Source organism: Drepanopeziza brunnea (assembly GCF_022702325.1).
Source record: "Drepanopeziza brunnea f. sp. 'multigermtubi' strain 214-2 chromosome Unknown ctg10, whole genome shotgun sequence".
NCBI classification, from domain to species: Eukaryota; Fungi; Ascomycota; class Leotiomycetes; order Helotiales; family Drepanopezizaceae; genus Drepanopeziza; species Drepanopeziza brunnea.
The window spans coordinates 1,184,914-1,197,246 of record NW_027094073.1 but is presented as its reverse complement, the minus strand read 5'-3'; the positions used below and the strand labels follow the sequence as shown (position 1 = coordinate 1,197,246).

Sequence of the window (12,333 nt, the reverse complement as noted above, 5' to 3'; positions counted from 1 at the left end):
TGGCCAGTCCCAGATTTTCTTCGCCATCCAAAACACCGTGGTATCCTTTCGCCCAAGCGCGCACCGTAGCGAATCTATTAAACATGATAGTGTATCAAAGCAAGTCATCACTGCCACTCGCAACGCTTTTCTCAATCGCATCGATAATTGCGCGCTCTTCAAACACGGGGCCTTGCCCATCACACCTGGCTGCTTTCTTCAGCCTGTCACTAACTTTGCCAATATCGACAAGTCCTCTAGCATACAGTGGATGCTTGATGATATAGTCCCACGCAGCAGCCGCAGCGAGCAGTCTGTCCCCATTATCACCTGTGACGATCCGGTGACTTGGTGTCTTGTTGTCATGCTCATATAACAGGTTGGTGTAGAAATCCGTAGGAGAATATCGCATCGGGCCAGCATTAAGCAAAGGTCCGGAGCCCCCGTGCCTCGGAGTTGAGGCTGTCGCCTTGAGGATCTCGTTTTCGGTGGCGGCCTTCCGGAGCTGAAGCTTCAGCCGTTCGTTCTCTTCGGCCACGGTAGCCGACGTTTTCTCCATGTCGGCTAGTTTTGTTTCGAGGTCTTTGACATGGCGCTCTTTGCGCTCGCGGAAGGCCCGTTGTCTGCAGAGCTGTGAGCTTTTTGAACGGAAGGAAGAATTCCGCATTTGGGGGCAGGTCTGCTTACGCCGCGCGATTCTGGGCTTTGCGACGGGATTGCGCGGGCGTCATGTTCTCATCATCGTCACTATTGCTTCCCCGCCGGTTGGCCTCATCGATAGCATCTGCCCCATTAATGCTCATCTCGTAACTCTGGCGCCCATTGCCATTCCCACCAGTAACATTGTGCTGGGATACTGAATTGGCGGACGGCCTCGGTTGCAGATCATTGCTATTGCTAAAGTGATTTGGATTGAAAGCTTCGAAATTCTGAAACCCGAAGGTATCCTGCTTGGAAGTCAAGAAAAGTTCCTCGGTACAGGACTTGAATGTATGAGAGTGGTCACGAACGGGTGGAGAGTTGCTATAGTGTTCTGAGTTGTTGGGTGCAGTATGGACAGGTGTAGGAGGCAAGTCAAGAAATTGGTAAGGCTGGGGAGCCGCAGTCGTGAAGTATGGATAGTCCATTGTAGGTGGCTCTGCGGCGAAGGTATGGCAAAACAAAACGCAGAGACGGTGCTTGGAAAGAGATCAAAGTGTACAGCAAAGAAGGTAAAGTAACATAGGAGAGTACCCATCTAGATATTCGGCGTTATGCGGAGAGCGGCATGAGTGAAAGCCGTCATCTTTATCGATAAGCCTTGGCGAGTACTGTACAATACTAGCGAGCTCGGCCCGGTCTTTATTTACTTCATGTACCGTTACTCTATGTACCATACCTTTTATACAGAGTCGAATTCTCCTGTGCCTACTTCTCGATCAGCACAATACTATGCTGCCGGTCCTATCAATCTGGCTTTTAATTGTAATGGCAGTCTCAACTATATATTTACACGGAATTCGCTTTTATTCCACTTATTTTGCTCTCCGAAATAAGAGGTCGGCAATGTAAATTAATTAGTCTGACCGAGAATTGAGCTTTCCCAAAGCAACCCAGTCCCCAAGGCCTCCCGTTGCCGGGAACTATCTACGGGGCCGTACCTAGGGCCATGGACAGATAATTGTCTCGGGCCTCGGTCCACCACAAAGCACTGTACCATCCGATTTGGCACATGAACGCGTTTTGCACGATTTCTGGGAAGTAGAGTTAGAGAAAACGTTATGGTTCTCTTCCACGGTCACCTGGGCCAGAGGACAAATAAGTGCTGCGATTTTCTCCACTTCTTATATGTACTTAGACTAGCAGCGTCTCTTCCTCCGGGCTAACCGGCAGCCTCTTTGCCAACCTCCACTGCATGCCTCATTCATTGTCCATTAACAGAAGAGCAGGCGAAGAGGTGTTGACGGCACCAAAAAGAGTGAAGCACCAACCGACTCCGACCTAGTCCATGATAATCCGCAGCGCTGCCGTGCCGCACGCTGCTAGACTGGATCGGACCACGTTGAGTCCAGCTTGAGCTATGGCAGCAATATCAGTGTATAGATCGACTAGCAGGGTTTGCAAAGTCTGCAACATGTGAATATATCAATCAGGTATTATATTTAGTATAAAAACGTACGTTGAAGACAGCTACTGAGCCGGTGCCGACGAAGAATTGGAATAGTAGTGGTATGGCAATGTTCTGACATAGAGTCAGTACTTTCGGGTTGAACATTGGATAGTAATGCATGGCAGCTTTCGTTCCACGGCCCACTCATACCCAGTTACGCATACTGCACATAGAGAAATGATATACCACAAACTTCTTAGCCGAGCTTTCTCAATTGGGAAATTCGAAAGATCGTCCCCACCGACTTTGTCAACGACGAAGTCGTGGGCTTTGGCTGTAAGTTGGTAGTCTCTGTTTAACATCCTGCCTTTCCATCCAATAAGTGAACATTCAACTGGCAATTTGGCCTCGCGTAGGTACCTGTGAAATACGACGCCATCATACATCCAAGTCCACTAGGGAAGTGCATCAGCCCACCCTGCACTCCGTTGAGTTGATAGCGCTCCATGAACAGCGACGATGTCGATGCTAGGATAAAAAAGCATGTCGTGTGGAAGACTCCATACGACATCATGATCAAGAACGTGTCTCGGTGGAAGATGATGTAGACACTGGTCATGGGACTGGGAACCCCGAACTTGCGCTTCGACAGCGTCTCCTTACTTCCTGCCTGGAGGCACTTCTCAAGCCAAAGATAGTCTAGCAAATTTCTGTTGAGACCTGTCGCGGGAATCCTCCCACTACCCACAATGCTTCGGCATGTTTCTGGAAAGAAGGTCAGGAGCCAGGAGACCGCACGCCAGACCAGGTATTGTGCGAGTGCTCCACCGATGATGGGGCCGAAAAGAGGAGCTGTACTGGGACTATGAATCCATAAGCTTCGAGTGTTGCGTTGAAGAAGCTGGATTGACTGATACCCGACGAAGATAAAGCCTACGACTGCTTCTCTCTCTGAGGGACTAGCAAAGTCGCTCACCACACCATATGCGGTCGCCATCGTAGCTACCAGACAACAAACATCAGCTAACCCCAATACTCCCAAGCGAGATCAAAACAGCAGCAAGTGCTCGTACTCGAACTCCCGAAACTCTGCACCATTCTCAAGACTACTAACGCTGCATAACTCGTCTGACATGCCAACGCAACATTTGCCGCCACATAAATCGGCAATACGAAAAGAAAGGATAGTCTTCGTCCCACCTGATCCGTGAGATCGCCTAGTAAAGTGGGCGCAATTCCGGATACAGCCATGTAGGAAGTGACAGTGAGAAATCAGCTCGATATAGACATGGTAATGCATGGCTACCGGATGGGTGGTTCTTCGCATAGCATGTACAACTCATTGAGATCATTAAATCGTTTGCAATACAATGAGGATAGAGCTGGAGGCATGGTAATCGAGACGGAGTTCGGTTGTATGATGCTATTGATTTAATACCAGAGAGAATATCAGAGAGAAGATTGACGAGTCACGGGACTCGGGCCACCCAATGGGATAACGTCGGTCGTCCCAAATTTCTGTTTCCAATTGGTCCAGCAGACCTCAGGCAATCATGTGACGCACGAAAAAAATTAATGGATTATATTTAATTTTACAGACAAGTTCGCCCATCAAGGAAAACACGACAAGTGTCCAGTCCGCTATGGTGTAACGGTCAGCATATTGCCTTTTCAATCTGATATCAGTCGAAATTCGGCGGAGACCGGGGTTCGATTCCCCGTAGCGGAGACTCTATTTTTTGTATTTTGTGAGAACATCATGGCTGGAGAGTGAGCGGTGTATTTTGGTCCTGTAGAGGTGCCAAAGAGAGTGGTGACCCAAGCTACTATTTTGGCCAAATGACGATACTTGCTTGCTTACTAGCGGCAAGCGGGAATTGAGTAAGTGCTGGAGAGCGGCCACTGCTTCTTTATTAGAAATCGATCGGGCTATTTCTACGTAGTCTACCGTCTAATAGGATTCACAATTTTTCCCACCGATTTCACTCCGCCCAATATGATCAGAGATTCCGACTTTACGAACTCAATCAAAATGTGGATACAAGGAGACATAGATCCTGTTGAGTAATGAGTGAAATCGAACATAACGAGCGTAACTCAATGCAACGGGATATACTCCGTACGTATTGTAGACGAAGCGCGAATTGGGCGAATGAGCCACGACCACAACAATGCGAACTGGCCACCCTCTCCTTTCATCTACCGTGATAAATACCACGTTCGATTCGCTGTGTAACCTTTTTCCGCTTCAGCTTCGCTTCCTGAGCGTTGTGTAAACCAGTGTTTGATTTTTATCTGACAGAGTCTGATAGCAAGCCAATGACACATGCAATGCAAGCATCACCAGCTCAAAATACGTATGCTCAAATGGACAGCGTGTTATTGTTAAAAGACATACCGGATATCTGGCACTGTCTTGGCGTTAGTTCCGCCCTTCCGCCCCGCCCCGCCCCGCCCCACTTCCGTCCACACCTCCCTCTCGCTTTGAAGAGCTGATCCCGCTCGGAATTGGCTACGTCGCCGCGACTTTCGAGATCACCTCAAACCCCCCAAGAAACTTCAGTCAACACCAGTCCCTGTAGTCCATGAAGCTGAGGAGCTCACCTCTCTCGCCATGAGTTACAGCAAGAAAGATGAAGATGGCGATACTGCCCTCATGAAGGTGGACAGAACCTCCGTTTTCCAAGAGGGTCGGTCAAGTCCCCCCCCTTCTATTCGAGCCCAGCTGATAGCAGACAGCACGATTGTTCAATTCCTCACCTATCCAGCCTCGGAAATGCCGTGTCCTTCTCACCAAGATCGCACTCCTCCTCTACACTGGGGAGCGTTTCCCTACGAATGAGGCCACGACCCTCTTCTTCGGAATCTCCAAATTATTTCAGAACAAAGATGCCAGCTTGCGGCAAGTGGTCCACCTAATCATCAAAGAATTGGCGAGTTCTGCGGAAGACATTATTATGGTTACAAGCACGATCATGAAGGATACTGGTGGGGGGACCGATGCAATTTACAGACCAAACGCAATTCGAGCACTCTGCCGCATTATTGATGTGAGTAGGGAGAGATGCTGTAGCAGGACCGGGACTGACAGAGGTTAGGCATCGACCGTCCAAAGTATTGAGCGCGTCATGAAGACCGCCATTGTCGACAAGAACCCCTCCGTCTCCTCGGCTGCCCTCGTGTCCTCATACCACCTTCTCCCCATAGCTCGCGATGTTGTACGAAGATGGCAGAGCGAGACACAGGAAGCTGCATCATCCACCAAGTCATCGGGAGGATTTTCCCTCGGGTTTTCGACCTCATCGAGTCAGATGCCGGTCAACAATTCTACCATGACACAGTACCACGCAATTGGGCTTTTGTACCAGATGAGAATGCATGACAAGATGGCTTTGGTGAAGATGGTTCAGCAATTTGGAACTCCAGGCGCAGTAAAGAGCCCTGCAGCGACTGTAATGCTTGTGCGATTGGCTGCGCAGCTGGCAGAGGAGGACCCAAATATGCGTAAACCAATGATGCAGCTCTTGGACGGCTGGCTCCGACACAAGAGTGAGATGGTCAACTTCGAAGCCGCCAAAGCAATCTGCGACATGCGGGATGTGACAGATGCGGAGGTCGCTCAAGCCATCCACGTTCTGCAACTTTTCCTCACGTCCCCGCGAGCTGTTACCAAATTCGCCGCTATTAGAATTCTCGAAAAGTTTGCCTCCTTCAAGCCTCAAGCTGTGCATTCTTGCAACCCAGATATCGAGCTTCTCATCTCAAATTCCAACCGCTCGATTGCTACATTCGCCCTCACGACCCTTCTCAAGACAGGAAACGAGGCTAATGTGGACCGTTTGGTGAAGCAAGTCTCTGGTTTCATGGCCGATATCTCTGATGATTTCAAGATAACGATTGTGGAAGGTCTCCGGGGTCTTTGTCTAAAATTCCCCAGCAAGCAAGCTGGTATGCTCGTGTTCCTGAGTGGCATACTCCGGGACGAGGGAGGATACGAATTCAAGCGTGCTGTAGTGGAGAGCATGTTCGATCTCATCAAGTTCGTTCCGGATTCCAAGGAGGATGCCCTCGCCCATCTGTGTGAATTCATCGAGGATTGTGAATTCACAAAGTTGGCTGTCCGTATTCTCCATCTCCTTGGCTTGGAAGGACCGAAGACTTCACAGCCAACCAAGTACGTCCGATACATCTACAACCGAGTTGTCTTGGAAAATGCTATTGTAAGAGCAGCTGCGGTTACTGCCTTGGCAAAGTTCGGTGTTGGACAGAAGGACCCTGAGGTCAAGCGAAGTGTCACAGTTCTGCTCACGAGGTGCCTGGACGACGTTGACGATGAAGTCCGAGACCGCGCTGCGCTGAACTTGAGACTCATGACTGAGCCTGATGAGATGGCTGATCGATTTGTGAAGAACGGTAAGAATGAATCAGTCTCCAATGGTTGCATTGCATTGCTGACTTTCCAAGAAAACACTTTTGCTCTCCAATATTTCGAGCATCAGCTTGTAATGTACGTCACGGCAGATGACAAGTCAACCTTTGATAATCCGTTTGACATCTCTTCCGTCCCAGTGGTCACCAAAGAGCAAGCAGATGCCGAGGATAGGACCAAGAAACTTACAACCATCACTCCAACGATCAAGGCACCAAAGGCTGGCCCTACCAAGTCTACACCCACGGGTGCCGAGGCCGCCGCTACGGCTTCTGCGGTTTCTCAAAAATACCAACAAGCGCTCCTTCAAATCCCAGAGATGAAATCGTATGGAAGTCTGCTGAAGTCTTCGCCTGTTGTGGAGCTGACCGAGTCCGAGACGGAGTATGTTGTTAGCGTGGTCAAGCATATCTTCAAGGAGCACATCGTTCTCCAGTACGAGGTCAAGAACACTCTCCCAGACACTGTACTTGAAGATGTGTCCGTTGTTGCCACACCAACGGAAGAAGAAGAGCTAGAGGAGGACTTTATCATCCCCGCCGCCAAGCTTGTCACTGATGAGCCAGGTACCATCTATGTATCCTTCAAGAAGGTCAACGGAGAGGACACCTTCACGGCCAGTAGCTTTACCAACATTTTGAAGTTTACTACCAAGGAGATTGACCCTACTACCGGTGAGCCGGAGGAGAGTGGATACGATGACGAGTACCAAGTTGAGGATCTCGAGCTTACTGGAAGCGATTACGTTGTCCCTGCATTTGCTGGTAACTTCAACCACATCTGGGAGCAAGTCGGTGCCACGGGTGAAGAGGCCGAGGAGACTCTGCAACTCAGCGGTGTCAAGAGCATCGTAGACGCCACCGAACAACTCGCCAAGACCCTCTCATTACAACCTCTCGAGGGTACCGACGTACCCATCAATACCACTACGCACACCCTAAAGCTTTTCGGTAAAACAGTCATGGGCGGCAGAGTTGTCGCCAACATCCGGATGGCATACTCTACAAAGTCAGGCGTTACAAGTAAGATCGTCGTTCGCAGTGAAGAGGGAGGAGTGGCAGCTCTTGTTATTGGGTCGGTTGCTTAAAGGCTAGCGATAACTGGCGTTGTTGAGCACTTGGTACATTTTTTGAATTGCTGTCTACATAACGGTTTGAGAAAAGCCAGAACCAGGTATCTTTTAGTCTCGATACGGAGTCTGAAAGGTTTATTAAATGAAAACGATCAGTTAATCATCAGTCACCTTCGAGACAAGCAACGGTAAGAGTGGTGCTCCTTATTATACAAGGGGGCCAGGCCTGAGTCCATCCAGACCTTCTTCCCTCTTCTTCATATTGCGAATCCGATCAAAGCTACGGTCCCTTTCTCTTGTGTCTTGCGCCGTTGGCTTGCCTTGGTCACGATCTATCAGCGTGCTTTGTGGCTATATATATATGTCAATTTTCAATCGCAATAAAAATGCCTCTCTCTTTTTGTTTGACCAAGGCCTTTCTCTACCAGGTGCTTTGCATTGCCTTGCATGTTTGTGCTGTGATTTCATATTTTAATGGGAAAAAAAATCATCGTAATTCTTTCGACTTGTTAAATGAATTTTTCGTTTTGGGGGGAAGGGGAGGGCGAGGGCGAGAATGACTCAATGGTTGCTGAGGTTGAGTAACACTGTATGCCCTTTAATATTTTTTTTTTCTTAAAAAAAAGGCAATGGTTGAGCGAGACGAGAGAGAGGAGTAGTAAGGTCTACTGGTTGCTTGCTCTTTGCTATTTAAAAAGGGGGCTGAGTCCCTTTGAGTTTTGGACGTTTCTTTTTCGCGCTGGAGGTTTGCATTTATTGACTATCGTTGTAGATTTGCTATTGAGTAAACCAAGAGAACAAATGGATGGTTGGCCGTTGCTGACCTAGGTGAGACTAGGGACTCTAAGTCGGCTTATAATTTCTTATTTATAGATATATTTATCTCCGAAATTATGGTACTTTTGCAGCAAACATTGTATTCTTGCCTGGAACCGCCCGCTGCCTGGTACGCATTGATCGAAGTGAATTTGCAAAGGACTCAACTGTTTTTGGATAAGGCAAGAGCTTACATCATGACTGAAATTGAATTTGCCAGCGCACCCTTTTCGGACTCGCTTTAACCCTCACATTGCTTTCAATATTACTCGGTAGTTTTTCCAATATCCAAGCATTTGGGACTCGGTTCGATTCGTCATCAGCCTGATCACACCAGTCACTACTCAATTACGATTCACAACATTGCCATTTTGCTCAGAGTACATACTTGATAATTCTCTACACTTCATGTCCCAGTCTAAATGCCAGCGCCGCATGATATTGATAACGTTGAGTCATCACCGCTCGTGGTACGCTGAGCCTCACCTTTCTTACGTTTCGGAACGATCGAGTTGGATTCTCCGAATCTATCACTGAATATTCACTCTCATCTCCTCGAGCTTCAGACCAGGAAAACCAGATTCATAATCTGACGCAGTCTCCTGGCCACAGACAACCTTCTTCTTTTGAACGACATAGTCTCACAACTACACCTCATCTACATTTGTTCTCCCTCTCTTTACAAAGTTCAACTACTACCTATTCTCAAGTCTACATCTTGCTTACGCTTGCTCGTCCTCTGGATTATCACAGAACAAAATCACCGCCAAAATCTCTCTGCAATTTCAGAACACAACCTACAACATGCCACCCATAACAACCGCTCTTGTCCAATCTCGCCCCCTATTCGACCCCAACCCCAACACAGTCGTCGCCTCTCTCATCCTTTCCAAGCCCCTATATCACAAATGCCGCATCTCTGACCACCTCATACTCGTCTTCCTCTGGGGCCGTCACATGGGCATCTTCACACGCTCCCAGCTTGAAAAATTATCCAGCGTCTTCACCAGCAAAGACGCGTTCACCCGCCACATCCGCAAGCATGAAGGAAACCCCGCCCGCGCTCCAGATGGCACCATCATGGAAATCGACGGAGTAGGTTATTCGGGCAATACAAGGGAGCCAGTTGGACCTTGGGACTTCGAAAACGTGAGGGATTGTGGCGGGTACTCGGAGTGGAGGGCAGGCTTGGAGAGAACGCTGGAGGATGCATTGAGGGAAGGGGTGAAGAGTGAGGATTTCAACACGCCGTGTCCCGGGAGAGAGGAGCTGGAACAGGCCAATGCCTTGGAGCCGCAGTGGGGGCCGAATGGGAAGCCGATGCCGTATGTGGTTCGCAAGGGCCTGATCGACCAGCGGGATGGCATCAAGGACAAGATTGGCAGTTTTCTGGCGTATGTCGACAAGGAGGTCAAGACGGAGCAGGGGAGAGAGAAGGTACATCAGATGTTCCGGGATGCGTTGAAGGGTGTCCTGGACGGGAAGAGGAATAAGGAGTTCCGTGGTGTATTGGGCGGGATGATGACCAAGATTCTGGAGAGGGTGCAAGGCTTCTTGGAGTTCTTGGATGAGCGCGTGGAGAATGAGCCGGTGAAGCAGCAGAAGTTTGGGGAGTGTAAGTTGTGTCGGGTTACTCACCTCCCGGGGAGTCGGATTTCCATAAGGAAAATTACAATTGCTGACTGCTGTCATACAGTGCGGGGGATTATCGATCGGGCTTTCCAGGACAAGGACAAAGAGAAGCGGAAGCTGGAAGGGGGGGTGACTTCGAGCGAGGCTCTTCGAAAGCGAGCCAAAGTCTTCGAGGAGACAGTAATTCCTGATCTTCACAAACTTAAGCGAGAATCGACCTCCTCGGCATTCTCTTCGCCATCTGCCTGCGCATCCGCATCCACACCCACATCCAGACATCCAACACCTTCGGTCCAGCCAGTCGAGAGGATAAGCATGAATACTAGGCAATCTACCAAAATGGCCGCCTATTTTGGGGGCCTTAAGGCAGGCCAGATTCCGGTTGCAGACCGTCCTAAGTCTCGGTCAGAAGCCAGTGCGGAACGCTCCAGGCAGACCCGTGTCACCATGGGGTTGTCAAAGCCTGCGGCACCGGCACCAGCAATGAATAGCTCCGAGGGACAAGGTGACAATGTTGAGGACGATGACGAGTTGCTTGAGAACCAGTTGACTGATAGCACCAAATTTTGGACAGCCATGGAAGACCAAGACACCCAGAATGACACCTACAGCATAAGGAACAGCCCCAAGCAAATTCTCCGCCCAAGCGCCCGCATCGTGGAAGAAGTGATCGACTATGAGGAAGATATGCTCGAAGCACAGGTTACAGGCAATATCTCCCTCCACAGAGCAGTGGAATACCAACGAGGCGAGGGTGAGGACGACAACGGCCCACGAGATACCCACACTGTGCACAAAAATACCGAAGTCGGAGAAGAGCAGGAGCAGGAGCAGCAAGAACAAGTTGACGTTTTGAGCTCCTCCGCCGACGAAGAGATAGCCCGTCTCCGAGCAGAGTTCTCTCGTTTCTACAGCCCTGAACTCCCGTTCAATCCCCAACCACTGACCACTTCCCGCGTCAGAAGCTTCAACTCCAAAGAAGAGCCGGTGGAAGAAGAGCCGGTGGAGGAAGACAGATCCGTGCGCGAGGAAAGCGAGTCTCTCTTCCTCCCTCCCAGTATCAAACATGAGCCAAATGAGTCGGAAGCAGTCTTCCCCTCTCCTAATATCAAAAATGAGCCAGATGAGTCAGAAACATTCACCCAACGAAATCCAATTCCAATGAGAACAACAGGGAGTGGTGGAATATATTTGCAATCGGAAGTGCCAGTGGAAGATGGCATTAAGAAAGAGCCTGCCGAAGTCGCTTACCAGACTGCGAGACATTCCCCTCCACCTTCTTCACACAGATCTCAGGCGGAAAGAAAAGCTACGGATCGCCGCCCAGGAGATGATAAAGATGATGGGATCCAGCCCGATGTCGTGGAAGTCGTCTACAGTTTTACGAGACATGCTCCTCCATTTTCCTCATCTAATACCCAGATCCGGACGAGAAGAACAGCCACCATGGATCTCTATTCAAATGAGGACAGAAGTTACGATGTCGAATCTGAGCCTAGCAGAGTCTCCGCTCATAGGCTGCGCCAAGCTACTACGTTTCCTTCACCGAAGACAAAGACGAGAAGCAAGAGACACGGCGAAAGAAAAGTTATCAATCTCGACCCTCCCTCTGACAGCGATTTTGAGATCAAAATCGAGGAGCCTGGCGTCTTCCGTCACAAATCAGCATCGATGCCAAAGCGCAAGCGAAGAAGCAAGGTCATTAACCTCGAGTCCGGAGCCGGGGAGGACAGCGGCGACGATGGGGTTAAGGTATGCTCGAGGCAGGAGTGGCTGCAGGGCGTGCGGAAGAAGCCGCGGGGGGGAGGAGGAGGAGGAGGAGGGGGAGGAGGACGCTCGCGATATGGACATGTTCATGCCTACCACTAACTAGCCCGCGCTTCCGAGCCTTGGGAGAATTCCGTAGGGAGAGTGTGACGGACCTCTTCAACCTCGCACATACAAAAGGTCGAGCTCCCAACAGCAAGCAAGCAAGCGCGCGGTTAGATTCGTTCAGCAGGCCCATCTATCTCATCCGCAATATCCGTTCGATGTTCCGTATGTGCGACGACCTCACGCTTGAAGATTCAAGGTCGAAACTTCTACTCAAGGCAAGGAGCGAAGCGGATTGATCATAGCACGGAAAATCAGCATCGATCTAACCTCATTAACAACGCCACCATGTCCACCATTCATTCAACCCCACCAACCTAGCGAGCAACTACTCTTACCCCCTTCGACTATTCCGTACGCACGCCGCTACCACCACACCTTGATCGGAGGAAACTCGGCCTCCTCACGTCGGAACTTGGAGATCGGTGCCAGGCACTTCTTCCC

General features: G+C 49.8%; 4 protein-coding genes across 4 annotated transcripts; 2 read left to right on the top strand and 2 right to left on the bottom strand.

Moving 5' to 3' along the window:
* Positions 1-94: 94 nt before the first annotated feature.
* L3040_006015 (uncharacterized protein) lies at positions 95-1,106 on the bottom strand (the record flags this gene model as incomplete). The annotated part of the gene is made up of 3 exons (XM_066156144.1): positions 95-602; positions 667-926; positions 990-1,106. 3 exons carry the CDS (start codon positions 1,104-1,106, stop codon positions 95-97), a joined length of 885 nt encoding a protein of 294 aa, XP_066011263.1.
* An 853-nt stretch (positions 1,107-1,959) lies between these two features.
* L3040_006014 (uncharacterized protein) lies at positions 1,960-3,065 on the bottom strand (the record flags this gene model as incomplete). Its single annotated transcript, XM_066156137.1, has 6 exons — positions 1,960-2,085; positions 2,138-2,200; positions 2,279-2,320; positions 2,374-2,435; positions 2,489-2,931; positions 2,986-3,065. 6 exons carry the CDS (start codon positions 3,063-3,065, stop codon positions 1,960-1,962), a joined length of 816 nt encoding a protein of 271 aa, XP_066011262.1.
* A 1,617-nt stretch (positions 3,066-4,682) lies between these two features.
* L3040_006013 (uncharacterized protein) lies at positions 4,683-7,584 on the top strand (the record flags this gene model as incomplete). Its single annotated transcript, XM_007294094.1, has 4 exons — positions 4,683-4,758; positions 4,808-5,118; positions 5,167-6,481; positions 6,533-7,584. The coding sequence occupies 4 exons, from the start codon at positions 4,683-4,685 to the stop codon at positions 7,582-7,584; spliced, it is 2,754 nt and encodes a 917-aa protein (XP_007294156.1).
* A 1,605-nt stretch (positions 7,585-9,189) lies between these two features.
* On the top strand, positions 9,190-11,886 carry L3040_006012 (uncharacterized protein; the record flags this gene model as incomplete). Its single annotated transcript, XM_066156130.1, has 3 exons — positions 9,190-10,000; positions 10,082-10,197; positions 10,315-11,886. The coding sequence occupies 3 exons, from the start codon at positions 9,190-9,192 to the stop codon at positions 11,884-11,886; spliced, it is 2,499 nt and encodes an 832-aa protein (XP_066011261.1).
* Positions 11,887-12,333: the final 447 nt, after the last annotated feature.